This window comes from Oreochromis niloticus, linkage group LG4 (assembly GCF_001858045.2).
Source record: "Oreochromis niloticus isolate F11D_XX linkage group LG4, O_niloticus_UMD_NMBU, whole genome shotgun sequence".
Lineage (NCBI taxonomy): Eukaryota > Metazoa > Chordata > Actinopteri > Cichliformes > Cichlidae > Oreochromis > Oreochromis niloticus.
The window spans coordinates 18,398,033-18,418,132 of NC_031969.2; the positions used below are offsets into that span (position 1 = coordinate 18,398,033).

The 20,100-nt window shown below is 40.4% G+C and overlaps 3 protein-coding genes across 5 annotated transcripts; 2 read left to right on the forward strand and 1 right to left on the reverse strand.

Moving 5' to 3' along the window:
• Nucleotides 1–162: 162 nt before the first annotated feature.
• Nucleotides 163–5,743, forward strand: LOC100699516 (hydroxyacylglutathione hydrolase-like protein). Of its 2 annotated transcripts, XM_003456369.5 has the most exons (9): nt 163–315; nt 548–689; nt 1,471–1,535; nt 1,628–1,745; nt 1,872–1,980; nt 2,249–2,352; nt 2,629–2,730; nt 3,064–3,143; nt 4,857–5,743. In XM_003456369.5, the coding sequence occupies exons 2-9, from the start codon at nt 585–587 to the stop codon at nt 5,005–5,007; spliced, it is 834 nt and encodes a 277-aa protein (XP_003456417.1). In that variant the 5' UTR covers nt 163–315; nt 548–584; the 3' UTR covers nt 5,008–5,743. The 2 variants fall into 2 exon arrangements, with proteins under 2 accessions (XP_003456417.1, XP_013120258.1); XM_013264804.3 differs by lacking the exon at nt 2,629–2,730.
• Nucleotides 5,744–5,895: 152 nt separating this feature from the next.
• narfl (nuclear prelamin A recognition factor-like) lies at nt 5,896–11,053 on the reverse strand. Of its 2 annotated transcripts, none has more exons than XM_005461093.3 (11): nt 10,909–11,053; nt 9,323–9,418; nt 9,095–9,238; nt 8,878–9,007; nt 8,657–8,791; nt 8,321–8,439; nt 8,093–8,222; nt 7,940–8,012; nt 7,678–7,815; nt 7,266–7,423; nt 5,896–6,897 (listed from the first exon to the last, which is right to left on the reverse strand). In XM_005461093.3, exons 1-11 carry the CDS (start codon nt 10,972–10,974, stop codon nt 6,656–6,658), a joined length of 1,431 nt encoding a protein of 476 aa, XP_005461150.1. In that variant the 5' UTR covers nt 10,975–11,053; the 3' UTR covers nt 5,896–6,655. The 2 variants fall into 2 exon arrangements, with proteins under 2 accessions (XP_005461150.1, XP_019213585.1); XM_019358040.2 differs by lacking the exon at nt 10,909–11,053 and adding an exon at nt 10,089–10,198.
• On the forward strand, nt 10,346–19,971 carry e4f1 (E4F transcription factor 1). The gene is made up of 15 exons (XM_003456347.5): nt 10,346–10,379; nt 12,619–12,746; nt 12,999–13,129; nt 13,223–13,307; nt 14,075–14,256; nt 14,365–14,485; nt 14,589–14,741; nt 14,876–15,066; nt 16,000–16,239; nt 16,374–16,485; nt 17,612–17,829; nt 17,908–18,106; nt 18,191–18,354; nt 18,872–18,931; nt 19,079–19,971. Exons 2-15 carry the CDS (start codon nt 12,650–12,652, stop codon nt 19,442–19,444), a joined length of 2,319 nt encoding a protein of 772 aa, XP_003456395.1. The 5' UTR covers nt 10,346–10,379; nt 12,619–12,649; the 3' UTR covers nt 19,445–19,971.
• The last annotated feature ends 129 nt before the right edge of the window (nt 19,972–20,100 follow it).

A 20,100-nucleotide genomic window follows, 5' to 3' on the forward strand; every position in this document is an offset into this window, starting at 1 on the left:
TGTTAATAATTTAACTGGTTTTTATTTTTAACCAAGGCTTGTACATTGCCAGGGGCAGAGAAGCATGAATCAAGAAAAAAACATTGATAAATAAGGCCCTATGACACGTATTGTTACACATATACGTATATATTTGTAACAAATTTAAAGGCGGTTGACTGTTTCCAGCTCGATTAAAAGGTCTTGGTTTTGACCCTTTGATTCCACGATGTCGCGATAACTTCCTCGTCTGACAGAAATGTGAGTTAATAATTTGAAGAGGATGGGCACAGTCCAGCTGCGATAAACGACCTGATCGGATACACTCAAAGAAAGGTAGCTCTTCTCTGATTTTTTAAAAACTATTTTTAGATTTTAGAGTCATGTGACATCATCAGGAAGTACTCGGCTACATGCATCAGTTTGCGGGCTGATGCAGCTTACACCGGCCAGCATGCTTATATCGACTACCTGTTTATGCTTGACTAAGTATTTAACATCTGGTGCAGAAGACAGGTCCGTTCAAGTAAAAGATTCATATGTTGACTAATCAAACCTCTTCTTGAAGCGTCGCTCACTGTGGTGCGCATGCGTGTGCGGGTACCATGAAGGTAAAGGTGATCTCCATCCTGGAAGACAACTACATGTACCTGGTGATAGAGGAGCAGAGCAAACAGGCGATAGCTGTGGACCCGGCTGTGCCGCACCGGGTGAGAGGCATCGCTGTGTCTGTGATTTAAAAATGGCGTCATACTTCAGAACAGACTTAAACTTATTTTTGTGATCATCTATGTTTAAACAAGTAACAAAACAAGAAAACAGTTTAAAATTGATTCAGTGAAAAATCGAAGACTGGTTTGTTAAAAATAAGGACATTTTTAAAAAGCCATAAGCAATATTCATAGATACTGTAGAGAAAGTGCACTACAGATACCATACTTGCTTTGAGAGTGTTTATGGAGAGGTCAGAGCTACACAGAGGTCAGAAGGAGTTGCACTCTCTCCAGAGAAAGCATGATAGGGTGCAAAGACATACTCTGGAAGTCAGTATGAGGAAGTGAGGAGTGACAGAAGTAGGGAGATGCAGGACCTGTGTGAGGACAGCGAGATAGTGGTGAGGTGTGTTTGCCATGATGATGGTCAGGCAGGAGTCTCTGTGGGGACTATCATGTTTGCAGAAGACACTGTAATTTGTAGTGAGAGTGAAGCAAGACAGAATACATGTGTGTGAATGAGAGGGCGACAGGTGTGAATCTGCAAGGGCCAGAGGAAGGGAAGGTGGATCAGTTTAAATATGAGCCAACAAAAGAAGATGAATTTTAGGGCTGCAATAAGTGTTTGCTTTCCTCATCATTTAATGCACCTTTTACATTCTCCATTACACATTACACTTTTCTGAAGCTAAAACAATCATAGGACAAAGAAGCTGCACCTGAGGACTGTTTGGCTGTTTTGCTTTAAAAGTGACTGGATGATTTTTTTTCCCTACAGCTGCTAGAAATAGTGAAACGAGAAGGCGTCTCCTTGATAGCTGTTCTCACCACACACCATCACTGGTAAGAGGAGCGTTTGGTGTCAGGTAACAACGCTGCAAAGCATCTCAGTCAAATTGCGGCTAATGGAGTAACTTGGTGCCTCTGCTTACTAGGGACCACGCTCGTGGGAATGAGGCTCTGGTGAAGGAGGTCCCTGGCCTGAGGGTGTACGGGGGAGACGATCGAATCGGGGGCCTGACGGATAAAGTGACAAATGCGCAGGAACTGAAGGTGTCCACAAAGCGCCTACAGAAGCTCGATGAAGACGCCGTTTAGCTGCGTTTTGCAATTTTACAAACCCGTTGTCTTTTCGAGTTCTGATTTTTTTTGCCTTGTTGTACTTTTCTTCATCTGCAGTTTAGCTCCATCAATGTGAGGTGCCTGTTTACTCCCTGCCATACCTCTGGTCACATGTGCTACTTTGTTTGGGAGGATGAGTGCACTGACGCCCCTGCTGTGTTCACAGGTCTTTTTCTGTACACATAAAGAATCAGTGCAACAGTTAAAATCCAAGACACTAGTTGATTTCGCCATACCGCCTCTGACTGTACAGTTAACCCAAAAAAATGACTCACTTCATGTTGCAACAGTTTTGTCTTCAGGCAAATAATCTTAATAACTGAATTCTGAGTGGCTAGAGATATGAATACTATAAGTTATCCATGTTGTGTGCGGTGACAAAAACTGACCACTGCCTCCTGTGACATCCCCTTGTCCTTTCTTTGGGTTGCTAGGGGATACGTTGTTTATTGGTGGATGTGGACGGTTCCTTGAGGGTACAGCAGAGCAGATGTACCACAACCTCACCCAGGTGCTTGGTTCCCTACCTCAAGACACGGTTAGTGGAAATAAGAAATACTAACTGTATGCGTATGCATGTGTGTGTACGACCTGTACAGGGTTAACAACAGCTAGCATGACCTCAGATAAGTCTGCGTCACCATAGTGAATCATCACTCCACAACAATGAGTGAATTGAGAACAGGACTGGCTGTCTTTTCACCCTTCATAGTACAAACTGTCTTAAATGGCACGAAGCTCAGAATGAGTAAAGATACTGAAGCTGTGATGTGAGCTAAACCCTACTTTAAACGAGGCTTTGTTCGTCTTTTAGAAGGTGTTCTGTGGGCACGAGTACACCATAAAGAACTTGAAGTTTGCCATGCTGGTGGAGCCAGAAAATGAAAAGGTTAAGGAGATGCTGAGCTGGGCCAGGGTGAGCATGATACAGGAAGCTGCTACAAGAATATGGCTTGCAGTTTTCTCTGGTGTTAGCCTGTCTCCTGATACTTTCCAGTTTGTTAAAAAGAGCTCAAATATATACAGATTACACAGTAGGTGGTCCATGACTATTTCCAGTATGTTAAAGGCATTTCAGTTAGATCATTGTTGTTGTTGTTTTAAATATCTTGGACAACAATGGTGGTCTGTTTCACAGATAAGTAAGCTATTACAGGCTTGCTGCACAGAGAATAGTCCAAGCCTTAATCTTTCAATACATTTAAATATGTTTATACCAGGTTTCTTAAAGTGTTTGCTGTCTCTGCAGGCAAGAGATGATGATGACAAACCCACAGTGCCATCTACACTGATGGAAGAATTCGAATACAACCCTTTTCTTCGTGTCTCGTGAGTCTGGATGTTTATGTATAGCATGTATGAAAGTGATGGGTCAGGCGAAACACAATTACTTTAAAATCAAGTTAGTCACTATAAGCAAGCTTTATTTCCTGTTCCAGAAACAAAAACTCCCTTTGAGGGAAACCCTTGGGGTCATTTCCAGCTCTGTGCTTTATCAGCTTTGCATCATTCACAGTTTAAAATAACTCTTATTTATGTTATAATGGCTCTTGGAACTGCCTCCTACTACTGTAACTAACTTTCTTCTGATTGGCTACCCCTCACAAACAGATTAGATAAATTTGCTGTGCAAAAGTCTCGATTCATCTCTTATTTGTTTATATTTTGCTCAGAAAATGGGAAATGGGTGGAGGGATTCATTGAAACAGCTACAAACATATACATGGAAATAAAAGTATATAAGACAAAAACATATTCTGTACAATTCTAACAAGCTTTAAAGTTAATATTTAGCATGAGCACCGTTATTCTTTAACACAGCATGAACTCTCTTAGAGAAGCTTTCTCATCATTTCTTTAAGTAGTCTTCAGGAAAAGTTCTCCAGACTTCTTGAATTAGCTTCAAAGCTCTTTTTTGGGTCATGGCTGCTTTTTGTTCTGTTTTCTGTCCAGATGATCCCACACTGCTTCAAATATGTTGCGGTCCGGGCTCTGGGGACGGCAGTCCATGACTAATAGTGTTTCACTGTTTGTTTTTCTATCCAAGTGTGCTTTTACTGCATTGACAGTGTTGTGCTGAAAAATGACCTGTTTCCACATTGCACTGATCTTCAGTGCAGTTCTTGTGTACTTTGGCATATCCCAGCTTAAAAATTGCTTCTTGACAGCCACCCTTCCACTTTCTGAGGCTGAACAGATTTTCCTATTTGTTAATGGCATGACTTTCAGATGGTGTTCATCTGCTATCAACATATATATATATATATATATATATATATATATATATATATATATATATATATATATATATATATATATATATATATATATATATATATATATATATATATATATATATATATATATATATATATATATATATATATATTTTTTTTTTTTTTTAAGTGTGCCACTTCTTCTTTTTTCCTCCACTTGTCCAGTTTCCTCTTTTTTTCCCTTCTTTTTTTTTAAGGACACTGGACACCAAGCTTTCAGCGAATAGTTTTTTGAGCTACTATTTTGTGTCAGTCAAACTGTATTATCTTTGGTATTTTTAATAGATCCAACTAAAGAAACTGTAACAAATTATGTGTTTTTGTTACAGGCTGCTAGTAACAAAGTGCCTAAAGATACTGTTTAAAATGGGTTCTTTGCTAATTTGTCACAACACCGGTTCATCACTTGAGTTGGATTTGTTGTTTATGCTTGAATGATTCATATGTCAGTGTTAAGTGGCTGAATAAATAATAAAAATAAAAAAACATTCCTTTGAAAATGATTCACACTATTTTGCTCAAGACCACTTTAAAACGTTACAAAATAGTTTGATTCCGTGGAAGCAAAAGGGTGACTCAGGACTTGCACAATACTTCTCTTACGACTGAAAAACAGGAAAGGCTCAGTAACCGTGTGTTATTCACTATGCTTGAATCAGTTTGTGGGAAACTCTTAGTTTTTTCAAATATTTTTATTTTGTACTATAGTGTAGTGCAGTAGTGCCTCAGTTGTGTTTCTTCCTTTTCAAATCTTTTTTTACTGCAGGGAGGAAGCAGTGCAGAAGTTCACGGGGAAGACGGACCCCATAGAGGTGCTGAGGGTCCTGCGAAAAGAGAAGGACAAATTCAAGAAGCCCAAGGAGAGACTTCCTCCTCACGCCATGCTGGCTCTGGAATGGGGGCTCCTCAGACCTTGAAATCCACTTTCACAGGCCTCAGCAGTAGTATGTAAATCAGTTAACCAGAGCTAACAGAATGAGGATGAGGGTGAAAAACTGAATGCAGCGAGACACAAGACCTGTAGAGTGCATTGTTTTGTTGCTTTAAAACAAAGTCTGACCAATACATCCCTGAGTGCTGGTTAACCATCAAGTGGCAACCCCATCTTTGCATTTAAAATGCAGTATAAAGCTGCTGTCATTAAATATTCCTCAGAAACAAATTATTATTTAGAGACCAGTCTCCCAGTCTTTTACACACTAATTGCACCAGTTAACGTCTGTTAATACCAATTTTCACTAAAACTGTCGTGATTACATTGTGTTGTGTATTTATTGATTCCAATAACTGGTTTTGGAAGAAATGTAACCTTCAGTTGATTATTATTTGTTTGCATTTGAAACTTTAATTGCTTTGATATTTACTTTTTTACACCTTTTTGGCGTTTTTCCGTCTGGTAACATTGCCACAGTTCTCTCATTTAACTTTTTCGGTCAGTTTAGAGATGATATATATGTGTATATATTTTTTTTTTCCAGCGTCTTTGTCCTCTTAATTTAGCAAGTGAAAGCTTCAGATCTAATTTACCTTAATTTAAGTGAATTTGTTTGTCATTTAGACTCTACCTTGTGCTCACGATTTTGGGACAGGTATCGAATATGTTAAAGTGTATTACAAGGGTAGAAAAATACATGCAGTGTACATCACTATGAATGTAAATTGCTGATTTTCATCCCAAAGATTACATGCACATTGTACAAGAGGCTAAAAGCTGTATATGAGAGTCAAAAGATTGTTTAATAAAACATCAGTCTCAATCCATATTCAGAACAGTTTTCTTTTTTCAGTAACTTATAAAACACAGCTATAATTAACGTTTATTTTCAAAATGTGTATACACATGTAACAATCAAATCAATGAATACATTTTGCTTTATATTACCTCAGCTTACATTTTAACAGGTTTTCACATATTTAAGAATATATGAGCTTGTTGGCTGTGTCAACCTTATAACAAAGTTTTCAGCAGCACAAAGGTGGACCAGTGGCTAAATCACTGGGATGACTTTTGCTGAACCAGTTCAGGAGCGGGTTACCTTCAGTGTTTCGGTTTAAAAGCAGGTTAAATGGCACATTTTCATCTTTAAATGCAATACAGATTCTCTGCTGGTGGAATACATTTTATATGTGCACGTTGTTAAGCCGTATCTTACTAACATCACGAATGAAGCCCAGCTGTAAAGCATCATCTCTGATTAGAATTGGATGACACTCATAGGGGTCATTTTGCATGCAAGAAGAGTCATGTGACATGTGAAATGCCCATTTTTTAATGTGAGTGTGCATAGAACCTGAAGCAGAAAGGCTTTATAACCATCTCTCATTATCATTGACTGGGGTTTTAGGTTTTGTCAAGGCAGGTAAGGCAGAGACAGCCTGACTGTGTTGGACTTCCTTCGTTGTATACCCCTCTGGCATTAAGCTTTTAGGTGAGAAAAGTGTTTTACAAAGAGGTATTAGCAAACAAATATTATATATTTGGACGATCTGTAGACACAGCCTGTCTAAAATTTGTGCAAAATAAAACTCTGCAGAAACACCCTGTCAGACAACAAAAAACATGTATCACCACTTCATAGTGAGACCATTGGTCATTTTTTCCACAGTGTGGTATTGTGTGTGTAACAGCTCTTTGGCTCTTTCATCCCCTACACTGTTGAGCCATGACTGGTACAATTCAGCTACGCGAGCGTCATCTTCTGGCAACAGGGGGCGCTCTGCTTTGTAGAGATCCTCAACTTTCTGGAGCAGCTCCTTTTGGTTTTGGCCAGTTGAGGGCTTCACCTGCCCGCCGCCATTCAGGCATCCTGAACAAGAGGTAAAGACAAACATTATATCTGCTAACATTAAATAACAAACGGCGAGCTGATGTGACTACTGTGGACTTTGTTTGTTGGTTATCAGCCTGACAAATGTAATGCATGCATGTTGTACTATTCACTTCACAGATGTGACTAAACGCTGCATCTTATCATTTCATGTACATTTGTATGCAGCAATGCCATTTTTAAAACATCGCTTAGCGTGGCTAATTTGCATGTAAAAATGGTAGTGCTGAGGTAACAACTCAGTCTCTTATGTGAGTAACCTGCTATTCTAATAGGTCAAAAGTTTAATGGCTCACATGAAGAAAAAAGGTATCTGGAAAGTTGGACATCTGCGTTTTTCACCTCACCTGATGGGCAGGCCATAACTTCAACAAAGTGGTAAGGCGACTTTCCCCTCTTGAGTTTTTGCACCAGGTTCTGAATGTTGCGGAAGCCGTAGGCTGAGGCAAAGCACAGCAGGACAACGCCATCTTTCTCTAGACTCACCTCCTGGAAGTCTTTATTCCTGTGACAAAGAGTGATCGTGTCGGGTTCTTTCATCATATAAATCAACAAAAACTGAACGTTACTCTGACATGGTGGAGTGGCATAATCAGTCTCATGAGTAGTGTTACTTTGAGATGATCTAGCTACTGTGACTGTGCATCACAAGCACAGAATGTGTCCTCATTTATATTTGGTTTTGAGCTCAGCTGTTCCAGGACACAGAACACCACCGTGAAGCGCTTCTGCTGCTTTAAGAAGAGGCGACATGCTCACCTGAGGGTCTTGTAGGTAAGATTCTTCACCTCCTCTCCGAAAAGGTGCTTGGCAGCATATGTAAAAACGTGATGCAGGTAACCTCCTGATCCACTCCCAGCATGGCTCAGGAACTCATCTCCACAGAAACTGCTGAACCTGCGATAAAAGAAAAAAAGTAAATGAATAGGGAATGATCCAAGCTATGCAGGTGCAATTGTATAATTACTTTATGTGAGTGAATTATCAAATTTAAAAAAATGCAAAATGAAAAAGAACATACATTGTATCTGGGGCAGCAGACTCCAGATCATTAAGAGACACATTTTCCTCCTCCAGCATTTTCAGAACCTCCCCTTTAATAGATAGGAAAAATAAGACAGAGGATACTGCGAGTCCATGCGCACAAAGGCCACTATAGGAGTAATCACTGTACCAGATGTGATGACACAATCCACTTCACGGGTCTCAGCGTTGGTCAGGTAGAAGTCTGACCGTGAAGCCTCAAGTTTCTTGTCAAAGCAAGGCATTACTGCCACATGGTAGATCTGTTGTGGACTCAGCCCCTAAAAATACATGGAACACACATTTCAGTAGCCTCTCTTTTTGAGACTTTTGAGCTATGCACTCAGCAAATACCACTCCTCAACAAATACAAGCTCACCTGTTGTCCGGCAAAATAGCTTTTGACCAAAGATCCCATCATCTGCTGGGGGGAGCGAGTGGTACTAATATATGGAAGAATATACTCCCCGTGAGTCTTTTCTGCATAACAGATCCAACCTGAAGAAAAGACACACACTTTCCTAAGAGAGTCCAGGCTGGGTTGAAGAATAAAGTTGGTCAGACTAATTATTGACTTTCAAGCTTGTTAGAATTGTACAAACTCTGTTTACCCATTATCTAATCTATTTCAGTTTAATTTTGCACATTTCAATAAATCACTCCATCCAACATCACTGATTTCACTTTGTGCTCCTGAGTGTTTCTGGTGGAATACCTGGACAGGCTGACGTTAGCATGGGCAGGGCCTTACTGTCCTGTTGCTTCCTTTGGAAACGCTCCACAAACTCTCTCTGACTTTCCAGCAGACTAAAGGTCCGACTGAAGCTGGTATCAAACACATGATGAACTCCTGAAACAACAGTGACAACAAAAATTTTCAGAGGTGACTATGTCAACCTAAATAACCCGATTGTTTGAATGCATATTTACACTCACCAAGGCCTTTAAAGAACGAGGTAAGCCTCCTGCCTGCCTCACTACTGCTCAGGTTATAATGGGCTGCCAGGGAGGCTCTGGCCTGTGGTGACACTGACACCACCACAGTCTTTTGCTCTGTCTCATTGGCCTGAAGTTGAAATGAGTCACAGGTGAAAATGATGTCAGGCTAAATTATTAGTTTCATGTAAGTAGCATTCAGACGACGTAACGCTACCTTGTTCCTACGGAGCACTTTGAAGAGCTCTTCATGGCTCTGCTGTGTGATGAGGACACTCTCAGCTGAGGTGATACAGCCACTGCAGGCCAAACAGTCGTTCAGTGTGATCTTTGCTTTCTCCAACTTCTGCTTCCCACCATCCTACAAACACATTTGATGGAATCAAAATATGGGGCGGTGCAATACCTGAAATTCAACAACTCAAACTCAAGCCTTTAAACCCACCTTGTTGACTTGTACATAACTGCCATCATCTTCTATCTGTATTTTGGCCACAGATTTACCTTGTTTCTTCTCTACTTTGACAGGTTTAACACATTCCTGCAGAACAAAGTCAACATAAGCAAATTTTTAAAAGAAATTAGTGATTTTTTAAACGTTAAATCCATATATAATGTTCTTTTAATTCTTTTATTGTTCTCCATTTTGGGTTTGCCACGGTGGATCATCTTCCACCACCTAGCCCTGCCCCTAGTATCCCCTCCTGTCACACCAGCCCTCTGCATGTCCTTTTTCACTACATCCATGAATCTCACTAAGGTCTACCTCTTTCAATCCTACCTGGCAGCTCCATATTCAGCATTCTTTATCCAACATATCAACTATCCCTGCTCTGCACATGTCCAAACCATCTCAGCCTTTCCTCTCTAATATTCTCTCCAAAACCTCAACCTGAGCTGTCCCTCTGATGTACTCATGTCTAATCTTGTCCATCTGGGTTACTACTAATAGAAATGTGAGCATCTTCAACTCTGCCACCTTCTCTCCAGACTCTCTTTCACCTGCTCCATACTCTCACTACAGATCACAATGTTGTCTGTAAACACCATAGACCATGGAGACGCTTGCCTGAGTTCATCTGTCAGTCTGTAAAACACCACTGCAATCAAGAAGAGTCTCCGAGCTGGTCCCTGATGTAATCCCACCCCAATCTTGAACCCATCTCTCACACGCCCTACTCCACACCCACATACTTTGCTGCCATGCTCACTTCCTCATGCTGTCTTCCACAATTCTTCTCTTGATACCCAAACATATGCTTTCTCTGGATCCACAAAAACACAGTGCAACACCTTCAGACCTTCTCTATCAACACTCTCAAAGCAAACATTGCTCCTTCTCGGAGCAACATACTGAAACACATACTGCTCCTCACTGATTGGTCACCTTCACCTTAGGTCTTCTTAACCAACTTCCACACCTTTTTTTCTCATATCTCCGTGGTGTGGCTCATCAGCTTAATCTCGTTAAAAGGTTCACTAGGCATTTCATTCCTCCACAGGTATGTCAACTCGATCAACCGCCTTTCCATTCATGTACAATACAAAACAATTTATGACAACGCCCAAAGGCACCAAAGAAAACTAAAACAACACAGGAAAAAGAATATGATAGGCCATAAAATACCAAAGCATTGCTAGCGAGCGCCATTAGCTCTTTTTAAAAGACTTAAACAAGCAAAACCTTGTCTCCAGCAGTTCCTCATACTTACATCATGATCGCTATAACTAGCAGCAAGCTAACTGCGCAACATCCGTCTCATCACTTTAAAGTTCACGGATATTACAAACTGAGACAAACTTAGTCCAATTAATAAATATCGTAATATGACGAACTTTGTTCGAAAACGGCTCCATGTCCACTCACAACAGATAAGAACAGTTACGGTTAGATATGCTAGCCACTTGAGTACGTTTTCTTCAATTAGTATTATTTTTTATACATACACGTGAAGCTAATCACTCGCTAGCGATGTCCCACAAAAGTACATATGATATTATAAGATGTTACACGAGTGTTAAAAAACCTGCCTGAGAAGGAGTTATAAAATCATCGAGGTCTGTCAGCTGCAGCACACCGCTGAAGTGAGAAGCCATATTTACTGCCGTAAAGTGTTTGTTGTTTACTCGTATGTCGCGAATAGCAGGGAGAAACACGGACACAAACCTCAGAAATGTCAACTGTATACCTTTGTCAATAAATACATAAATTATATTGTTTTATGAAGCCAAAACACTGATACCCACCAATTATCTTTTTTTACGAATGTTTTCTTTAAAGTGTAAAACCACTTGACCCTTAAATGACCCCACACTGAAAGGTCATTTAAGGGTAAAAGATCACCAGTACATTTGCTAGAGTCTTATTTTTTGTACTGCTTAGTGTTGCCACTCATGACTCATAAAGGTCTGTGTGTAAATATGAAATGACTGTAACATAAGGCAATGAAGCATTGAAACAGGAGATGTGAAGCAGGGACAAGAGTTTGTTCATTCTCCATTTAAATCAGTACAAATATAAGTTCATAAAATTAGAAGTCTCCCTTGTATAAAATGCAATGCCATGGGCCATTATCAAGGACCGATGTGAGCAACTACAGCCAGCATGAGCCTAGACTAATTTTTTGTGGGACTTAGAAGAAACAATAACACTAAATTGGGGGGTGGGGGAGGGGTCACTTTATAGAAGTTTCTCTGTAACGTGTTGGGTGTCTAAATGCTCCTAGGCCAATATCACTGAACTTCTCCCACACTTGTTACATGGATATGGAAGTTTATTTCTGCCACTGTTAAAAAAAAGAGAAAAAAAGTCAGGCAGAGCTGGGTCGAAATTTTGAGTTATTATCTCAAACTTTCAAGTTACATATGTCAAGATTTCCACTTACTAAGTATCTTAAGATTTCGAGTTATTTATGAAATTTCAAAATTTCAATATATCAAATAGCAAAAAACGGTTTTCTTCAGCATTTGGAACATGTTTCTGCTGAAGATTTTTGTTTCCTGTCCATGTGTTATGTATCATAAATTTTGAAGATACTCAGTAAACTGACATTCTGACATAATAATCTGAAATTTTGAGAGGATGATTTGAAATGTCGATTTAGCGCTGGCATTTTTTTTTTTAAAAAGATAAGTATTACAACTTAGAAGTGATTTAAAGTTACCTTTCACTCAGCAGTTAGATTAGAAATCAGATGAAACTTTATTAATCCCTCGGGTGGGTTCCTCCGGGAAATTCGGTTTAGCTCTAACCATACCAGGAAAAATACCAACTGGAGCATAACAGAAACAATTGTTTTCCTCACTCCTTTAAGTTTAACTCATTTGCGATTAACTCGTTTAGGAGTGTGGGTGTAAAGGAGCACTCTTCACATGTATTATGGCCACCAGTTTGTGAGATTTCCCAGTGGTTTGTAAAGACATACATGTATACAGCGAGTGCCATTTATAGTTTGTTTTCTTCTAGCAATGTCTCTTATATATTATTTACCCGTCACACGTCATTTCAACTGCGCATATATGAAGGAAAAATAGAAATAAAAATATAGTGAATTCTTTCCTAATAAATCTTATATGAAATGTATTGAGCTGAATGGGAGCTGCCTGTATAATGTGTATGTAAACATGCATTTTCAACATAATGAATTTTCGCCTTTCTGTCCACGAGAAGACATACGCACGCGCCCTTTGTTGTTATGACTACGGGGTCGTAAATCCGCCATGTTTTCCTCCCTTTTGCAGCGTTGCGACAGAGACGGAGGATTCAAACGACATGAGTGTGGAAAATAATCATACGGCAGAAAGTGAGCGGGAGCAAACGAAGAACGGCAACGAGACGATCACCATTCAAACCACGCTGGGAGACGAAGGTGAGTCCTCATAGCAGCTAAAGCAGATCTGAACTGTTTATTGATTATTGCGTTTGGGCCTAACTTCCTTCATCTTCAAATGTTGCTAGCTGCCGTTAGCAAGATTAGCTTGTTTGCGACCTCGCCTCAGCGTTGTCCACGTTAGAAGTCCAGCCAGTATTTGGGCAAACTTTACAGCAGACAGGTGATGGCTTACAGCAAAAACAGGTGAAGTTGCCGCACACTGTAAGGGCTTGTTTCTGTGCTTTTTAGATGAAGATGTGCACAAGTGCGGACGCTGTCAGTCCGAGTTTTCCACATTGGAGGCTTTCATCCAGCACAAGTTACACCACTGCAAACGTGTGGAGGCACGGGACGCCAGCAGCCTCGATGGCAGTCCAGAGGTATAAAGTGTGATGTGTGTTTTCGGGGAGCACTCTAAAATCAGAGGGTTTTTACTGAGTCACATCACGTTGAATGCTGTAAAAATTTCCCAGGTTGCTGCAGTCAATGGAAATTCTTCTTCAGAGGTGAAAACGGCTGAAGTTGCATCTTCAGCAGAGGCAGGGAAGACTACCAACGGTGAGTCACGCAGCAAAATCTATTCCCGATTCCCCAGCTAGCTGTTTAGCTAATGCAAAGATAAACCTCATAATACAAATTTAAAAAATGGATGCTGTGTAAATATAAATAAACACTATTCAATGATTTTCAAACCTCTTAAACCCATATTTTATGAAAAAGCATTAATGATGCCTTTCCAGATGCCCAAGCTTGTAATTACAAAAATATTAGTGCAGGCTCATAACATCAGAGATGCAGGCTTTTGACCTTAGCGCAGACGACAATCCCATGGTCTCTCTTGTCTTTAATCCAGGGGACACTGCAGATCTGTTTTCCACTTTGCCTCAAATCCATTTTAAATGAGCTTTGGCCCCCGAGAAGCCATGATGCAGCAGTTTTGATGAGATAATCATGTCTGTTTTTAATTCCAGAGGGCCTGGTATCAGTTTAAACATTAAATGTTTTTTTTATGTTCTATTGTGAATAAATTAAGAGTTTATGAGATTTAGAAATGGGTTCTGTTTATATTTACAGTTTACACAATGACCCATCTGTTTGAATTTGGCTTGTATTTTCCTGCAAGAGGCTTTTTCTCAATGTGTGTTTAATCCCAGCATTAATCTAAATCCCAAGAGGCTGAGATGAGACAATGTTCAGTATGTTATTTTTGTCATTTTGTATATAAGTGACAAGTCGCTTCAGCTCAAGTTAACATTGTTTTAAGCTTTTTATTAGATTTCAGATTGAATTATTACTTTGGCCTTTTTTCTTTTTCTTCCTCACAGATGTAAGCGATGCTCAGTTAGGTCGAGGGCGCAGGAAGAAAACTGCTTCCCTTAAAGTCTCTGACCAGTCAGATGAAACCGAGGGAGTCGTATCTGACAGTGGCGACAGTGACAAGCTCATGTATAAAGTCAACACAGAAGGACGTTACATTTGCCATCTTTGTAAAAAAACATTTAAAACTGTGAGTTTGCATTTATTTTAATTGGAAAATGTAAACACAATGGTTATTAGGAGTTTATGTTGCTAATTTGGCCTGTCTGATTTAATCATTTTTTCTTCTTCTTCACAGACCAATATCTTGAGAACGCACATGAAAACTCACAGTGACCAGAAAAACTTCTCATGTGACCTCTGTGGGACGTCGTTTCGAACAAAAGGTTCCCTGATTCGTCACAACCGTCGCCACACGGGTACGACGAGAAAACCAACGTCACACGAGACATTCATTTCACTCTGACGTCATCTCGTGAAAATGACCTAACTATATTTTAAATGACGTCTTTTCTCTTGCAGATGAGCGGCCGTATCGATGTACCCTGTGTGGCCAGGCCTTCAGAGAATCCGGTGCTCTCACCAGACATCTCAAAGCTCTCACACCATGTACAGAAAAGATCCGCTTTGTTCAGTACAAGGAAATCCTGGTCAGCAAGGATGGAGTGCAGAAAGGTTGGATTTGTGTATTTGTTCTTAAGAAGCTAGCTAAAAACTAACAAGTCTTCTTTATGGATTTATAGTCAGTTTAATTTATAGTGCATTATGCCTCAGTTTGAAGATCCACTGATTCTTTGCAATTTGTTCAGGAATTGACGCTGATCAAGCTGCAGTGGCTGCCCAGCAAGAGGTTGTAGTTGTGGAGGAGCAGCAGCCGGTGGAGCAGGAAATGGTGGAGGCTGAGACCGCTGTGGTCAGTGTGGTAGAGTCTGGTTCCCAAGAGGTTCTCCATCAGGTCCACTTTACAATGGAGGTTGATGGAACTACACAGGAGCAACAGGTTAGCATAAAGATGCAGACATAAAACATACTGAATCCTCTCTTTTATAGTTATTTGGTGCATTTTTGCACGAAATTCTTTTGAGGCAGTTTAAAGTAGAGATACAGATTCTTTTTTTTCAAATCTGCAGAGAGATGATTGCCAGCACTCATAATTTCTGGAACTTTTCTTTCTTCTTTAGTTTTCTATTTGTTCAAATTGAACATTTCTCACGGTGCTCCAGCTTACTATAGAGAGCTTTCCTGTAAAGATGAAATCAGTTTATCCCACTTATATCTAACATGCTTTACAATATCTGCACCCCTCTGTAATTACACCTCAGATACACTAGTTGGCAGTGGTGGTACTATTGAGGTTTTGCAGACATGTGACTGGTAACCATGTGACATTAACTGGGATGTAACAAGCAAGGTGAAAATGTTGGATTAAGTGAATAAGGCCTGAGTCACACAGGTCAGTGACCATCTGGCAACTGCTGGTCATGAGGGGAAAAATAAGTTCACTGACCGGTTGCATGTGGTGGCTGGAGTTTGATGACAATTGCTGGGAAAATCATTGCTAAAGCCCCGGTCACACAGGCCCAGAGACCAGTCAGTGACACTGGTTTTCTCATAGCGACTCATCTCTCCCTGGGGAAAACAATGTGTATTCCTCGATTGGTTGGCAGAAACCTCTTTGTGATTATTTGGTTGCTAGCATATTGCCATCGCCTGTAGTTTGCATGTAAGAGACAGACTTGTCTACAAATGCTCACCAGCTACTCTCCGGGCTGCAGTGAAACTATTATTTTTAAGTGGAAGTGACTGGTGAGAGGCACCAGTCAGCTGCAGGATAGTCTAATGAAATTAGCACAGATTGTGTTATGGCTCATGCTCTCTAGTTTAAAGCCTGTCATTCTTTCCTTGTCTGTGCTGTCGCTCTGTCTCATGTCAGGTGGTGGTGGAGCAGTCTCAGGCAGAAGCTCTGGCGGCTGCTGCAGCAGCAGGTGACAATCTCATCTGTCAGGCCATCATCAACTCTGGCATTGCACTGGGGACAGAGGAGACTGTGGTTGAAGAGACAGAGACCCCACATGCAACTGAGGAGATAAATAAAGTTGTTTCGGACCACCCTGAAGCCGACGGAGGTGTCATTGAGATCCAAGTTAAAGAGGAGTTTGTGGAGATGGAGGAGGTAAGTACTGGGAGCTTGAATTTACACAGCGTATACATTCAGCAGACCAGGCAAAGTCAAGGTTTGTCATCACGAGACACTGTTGTATTTTCTTTCTGGTGCATTTTAAGTTTTCTGTGTTTTTTGTTTTGAAGGAAACGGGTGACGGTGGTGATCGGACATCATCAAAACTGCACACTTGTCCACACTGTAACCGCTCCTTCAAGGGCTTGAATTATTTCCGCTTTCATGTTAAGGGCCATTTAGGTAAGTCTCTACCCAGCACTGTGACTTAATCAATTAATGGTTGTGTGGAGGTTGTGTCAGAGTAAACTGGTATGAAACCACTTGACTACAGGAATCACATTCTTCACGGACTCAAGGACTGAAGGTTGCTGACTCTAGCACTGCTAACGTTAGCTAAAAATATGACTTCATTATTGAAGAATGTTTGTCACTTTCCAGTGGCTCTTAAATATATGCTTAATATTCTTGCAACATTTAACCACACCCATTATACTGCTGCCAGATTTTTGTTTAAAAAAAATTAAAAAATTATTCATGTATTTTTTTAATTATTACGCCTTTATTTTCACAGGACAGTAGAGTAGATGGGGAAAGTGGGGAGAGCAAAATGTAGCGAATGACCTGTCCACTCTGTCATTCACACATCTTTTGGTTGCTTGCTCAGTTTGGTTAGCTATACTTTTGTAATTTTATGAAACCTGTAATTTTTTTATTAGGGTTAATGAGATTTTTTTTTCCTGCTGTTATTTTTTCTGCTCCCTCGTCCTTGTCATGTGTTGTTTTATTTGTTTTTTTTTGGCACAACACTCAATCAAAAACATCAGACTTTTTGATTCATTAAAAGAAAACCTTAGGTTTCAAAAATATTTTAGTTTATGGATCATTTACAATGCATTAACCTTTCCCTTTCTTTAAATTTAAAGAAGTAATTTTTTTTATTTTAAGTAAAGCATCTGTTAAAAAAAAGGAACAGCCTGAAAGCGCCTGAAGAATTAAGTGCAAAAACCATAAAAACATGTTGACACTTCTTCTTGGTTTAACCGTCTTCCATCTCTTTGGTTTATGGATAATCTCTTTCACAGTAAGAATGCTATAAAATTGACTATTATACAGACCTCTGGCTTGAAATTAACTCTCATCGTGTGACTCGGTCTTACCAACTTCCAACATAGTTGGTCCTGTTGCCAAATATAGAGAAATGCAGAAAGTCGCTGCCGATTTCTCTATCGTTATTTACACTCTACAAAGTCATGCCAAGTGTGCTGGATTCAGTCTTTTGCTGTCTCAGTTCTGACCTTCTTGCTTTATATGCGCCACTTGTGGTAAAAGATGTTTTGTTCTTGTGTTTCTCTTCCTCTTTATGCAGGTTATAAGCCCTTCAAGTGTACACTGTGCCATAAAGAGTTTCTAACTGGTTACCTGCTGAAGAAACACATGGAAGTCCATGTCAATGAGAGGAGATACAAGTGCGGCGAGTGTGGCAAGCTCTACAAAACCATCGGCCATGTACGGGAACACATGAGGGCACACTCGGATGAGAGACCTTACCACTGTACCAGATGCAACAAGGCATACAAAACCAAGGTAATTCATTAAAAAAATTCTTGCACTAATGATGGGGGGATTTCACTCCAGTCTAACAGATTTTCTTCTCTTTCTCAGAATGCCTTGCAAGTGCACCAGCGGACTCATGGTGATGTAAGACCGTATGTGTGTCAGTTTTGCTCGAGGGGCTTCAGAGAGAAAGGCTCTCTGGTACGACACATCCGCCATCACACCGGCGAGAAGCCTTTCAAGTGCCCAAAGTGTGGACGGGGCTTTGCGGAGCACGGGACTCTCAATCGGCACATGCGCGCTAAAGGTCAGGACGACACACAAAGCCAAACTTATGTACTGGCAGCACAGATGCAAACAGACCAATTAACACAACCTGTATTTATCCCAGGCGGCTGCCATAAGGATGACGCCAGTGAGCAGCAGGTTGTTTTAACAGAAGGACAGACAACACTGGACAGTCCCGATGCAACAGCCATCATCTCAGACGATCCTAACGCTGTGTTGGTGGAGTTCTCCTCAGTGGTGGCAGACACACAAGAGTATATAATCAAGGTTAGCACTACAGGGAAGGAGGGTTAACAGAAAACATGGTCTTTGCATAACAGTTATTAGATGGGCGGAAAAAAAACAAAGCTGTTGAACAGTTGTTGTGAGGGGGGGTTCAAAGTTTGCAGCATGTTTCCAAATCTGTCCAGAGTTCAGTCACAGCAGGTGGTATTCTCTCTTATTCTCTTTTAGATGCAAGCTGAAGTGTGTAATTTCACTCTTCAAGTTGTACTAAATGATTATATCTGCAGGAAACTGATTGGGTCGCTGATTGCAACCAAACAATTTCCTTTGCCATGTTTAGGGCCTAGATTACGAGATTTCAGAACCACAGCAAAATGTTGTATGTGACATTTCATTAGTTTTAAAGAGATGTGTTACTGCAGAATGACTGGAATGGGGTTGAAATACTTACAGAGCAATTTTGTATTCAGTGGAAAGTCAGAACTGATGCTGAGGCAGTTTGTAAAGGTCTGAATTTCAAAAGGAAATTTTGAGATTTTTTGTTTTTTCTATCATTCAGACGCAAACGGAGGAGGAAGTGCAGCAAGAAGTGACAGTCATTGAAGACAGCCAAAATGAGGTTGGTACACAAGGATTATATGAACGTGTGTTGGAGTATTTCCAGAATATGTGAATCTCATTGTTTGCTAAAATTCGAATTGAACCCATATAGTGTTTTTAAAAAAACAAATAAAACAAAAAACCCATCAAACTCTGTCCCTCCCAGATGGGAAACCACATCGTGAAGGTGGTGCAGAGACTCGTCAGCCAATCGCAGAGTGCGGGCGGCGCGAGCAGCCACCAGATCATTGTGCGAAATGTGGCCGAGAACGAGGAAGGCCTGTCCATCTCTGACTGCGGTGATACCATCACCATCGCCACGCCCGAGAGCCTCACCGAGCAGGTGGCCATGACGCTGGCCTCCGCCATCAGTGACGGCAGACTGCTGGCCAGGGCAGGTACAGCGGAGGGAACTGTTACTATGGTTACCACGGAGGAAACATTGGAGGAAGGAGTACAAGTGGTGCAGCAGCAAGAGGAATATGTCATCACCTCCCCAGATGAGGTGGAGTTTCAAACAGTCATTGTATGATCAAAGCGGATGCTAACTACAGACTGTTGTGGCTTTGATTGTGACTTTGTAGCCAGTAACTGTACACGTTATTTGCACTTCAAGTGAATTTCAAAAAAACCCAAACTAAGGCCAAAGTGTTTTTGGTTCATGCGGTACACACAAGTGTGCCCCAGGACTACTGCTTCATCACACAGCTCATTTTTGTTGGTCGGTCTACTAACATTATTGTCTTCATTAAATGTTTTGTCTAATTTGGGAACTTTTGGATCTTAAAATGATAGGCATGCACAAATGCACGTTTGTTTTTGATGAAATAAGTGAAACATGCCATTTGTTGTTGCCTAGTTTTTGGCAGTTTTTGTACTGCAAATAAAAATCACTGTTTTCTACCTAAAATGACATCATTTAATTTTAGTTTCTCTTTCCTTCTTCCTTCATGTCTCGGTCAGGTGTGGAAAATGAATCTGTTTGATCGAAACAGCGGTGCATAGATGTAAAAATATCTGATTAGCTAGAGTTTGCATCAAATAAATGCTATTTTCTTACACAGTTGACTTCAGTTTTTTTTCCAGTCATGTTCACACTTTCTCTGAGTGGAAAAACTCCTGATGTTTCTACTTTGTGCCTTTGCTGCTTGACTACAATAATGTGTTGTTGGTAATTTTACTTTATGG

Excerpts from the sequence above, each read along its gene's own strand:
- LOC100699516 (XM_003456369.5), top strand. The coding sequence starts at position 585 with ATGAAGGTAAAGGTGATCTCCATCCTGGAAGACAACTACATGTACCTG. Across the intron at positions 1,746-1,871 it reads CAAATGCGCAGGAACTGAAG|TTTAGCTCCATCAATGTGAG; the intron begins GTGTCCACAAAG and ends CTTCATCTGCAG. Across the intron at positions 1,981-2,248 it reads CGCCCCTGCTGTGTTCACAG|GGGATACGTTGTTTATTGGT; the intron begins GTCTTTTTCTGT and ends TTGGGTTGCTAG.
- narfl (XM_005461093.3), bottom strand. The coding sequence starts at position 10,974 with ATGGCTTCTCACTTCAGCGGTGTGCTGCAGCTGACAGACCTCGATGAT. Across the intron at positions 8,223-8,320 it reads GCTATTTTGCCGGACAACAG|GGGCTGAGTCCACAACAGAT; the intron begins GTGAGCTTGTAT and ends ATGTATTTTTAG. Across the intron at positions 7,424-7,677 it reads CTTACCTACAAGACCCTCAG|GAATAAAGACTTCCAGGAGG; the intron begins GTGAGCATGTCG and ends TCTTTGTCACAG.
- e4f1 (XM_003456347.5), top strand. The coding sequence starts at position 12,650 with ATGAGTGTGGAAAATAATCATACGGCAGAAAGTGAGCGGGAGCAAACG. Across the intron at positions 16,240-16,373 it reads AGTTTGTGGAGATGGAGGAG|GAAACGGGTGACGGTGGTGA; the intron begins GTAAGTACTGGG and ends TTTGTTTTGAAG. Across the intron at positions 17,830-17,907 it reads ACAAGGCATACAAAACCAAG|AATGCCTTGCAAGTGCACCA; the intron begins GTAATTCATTAA and ends TCTCTTTCTCAG.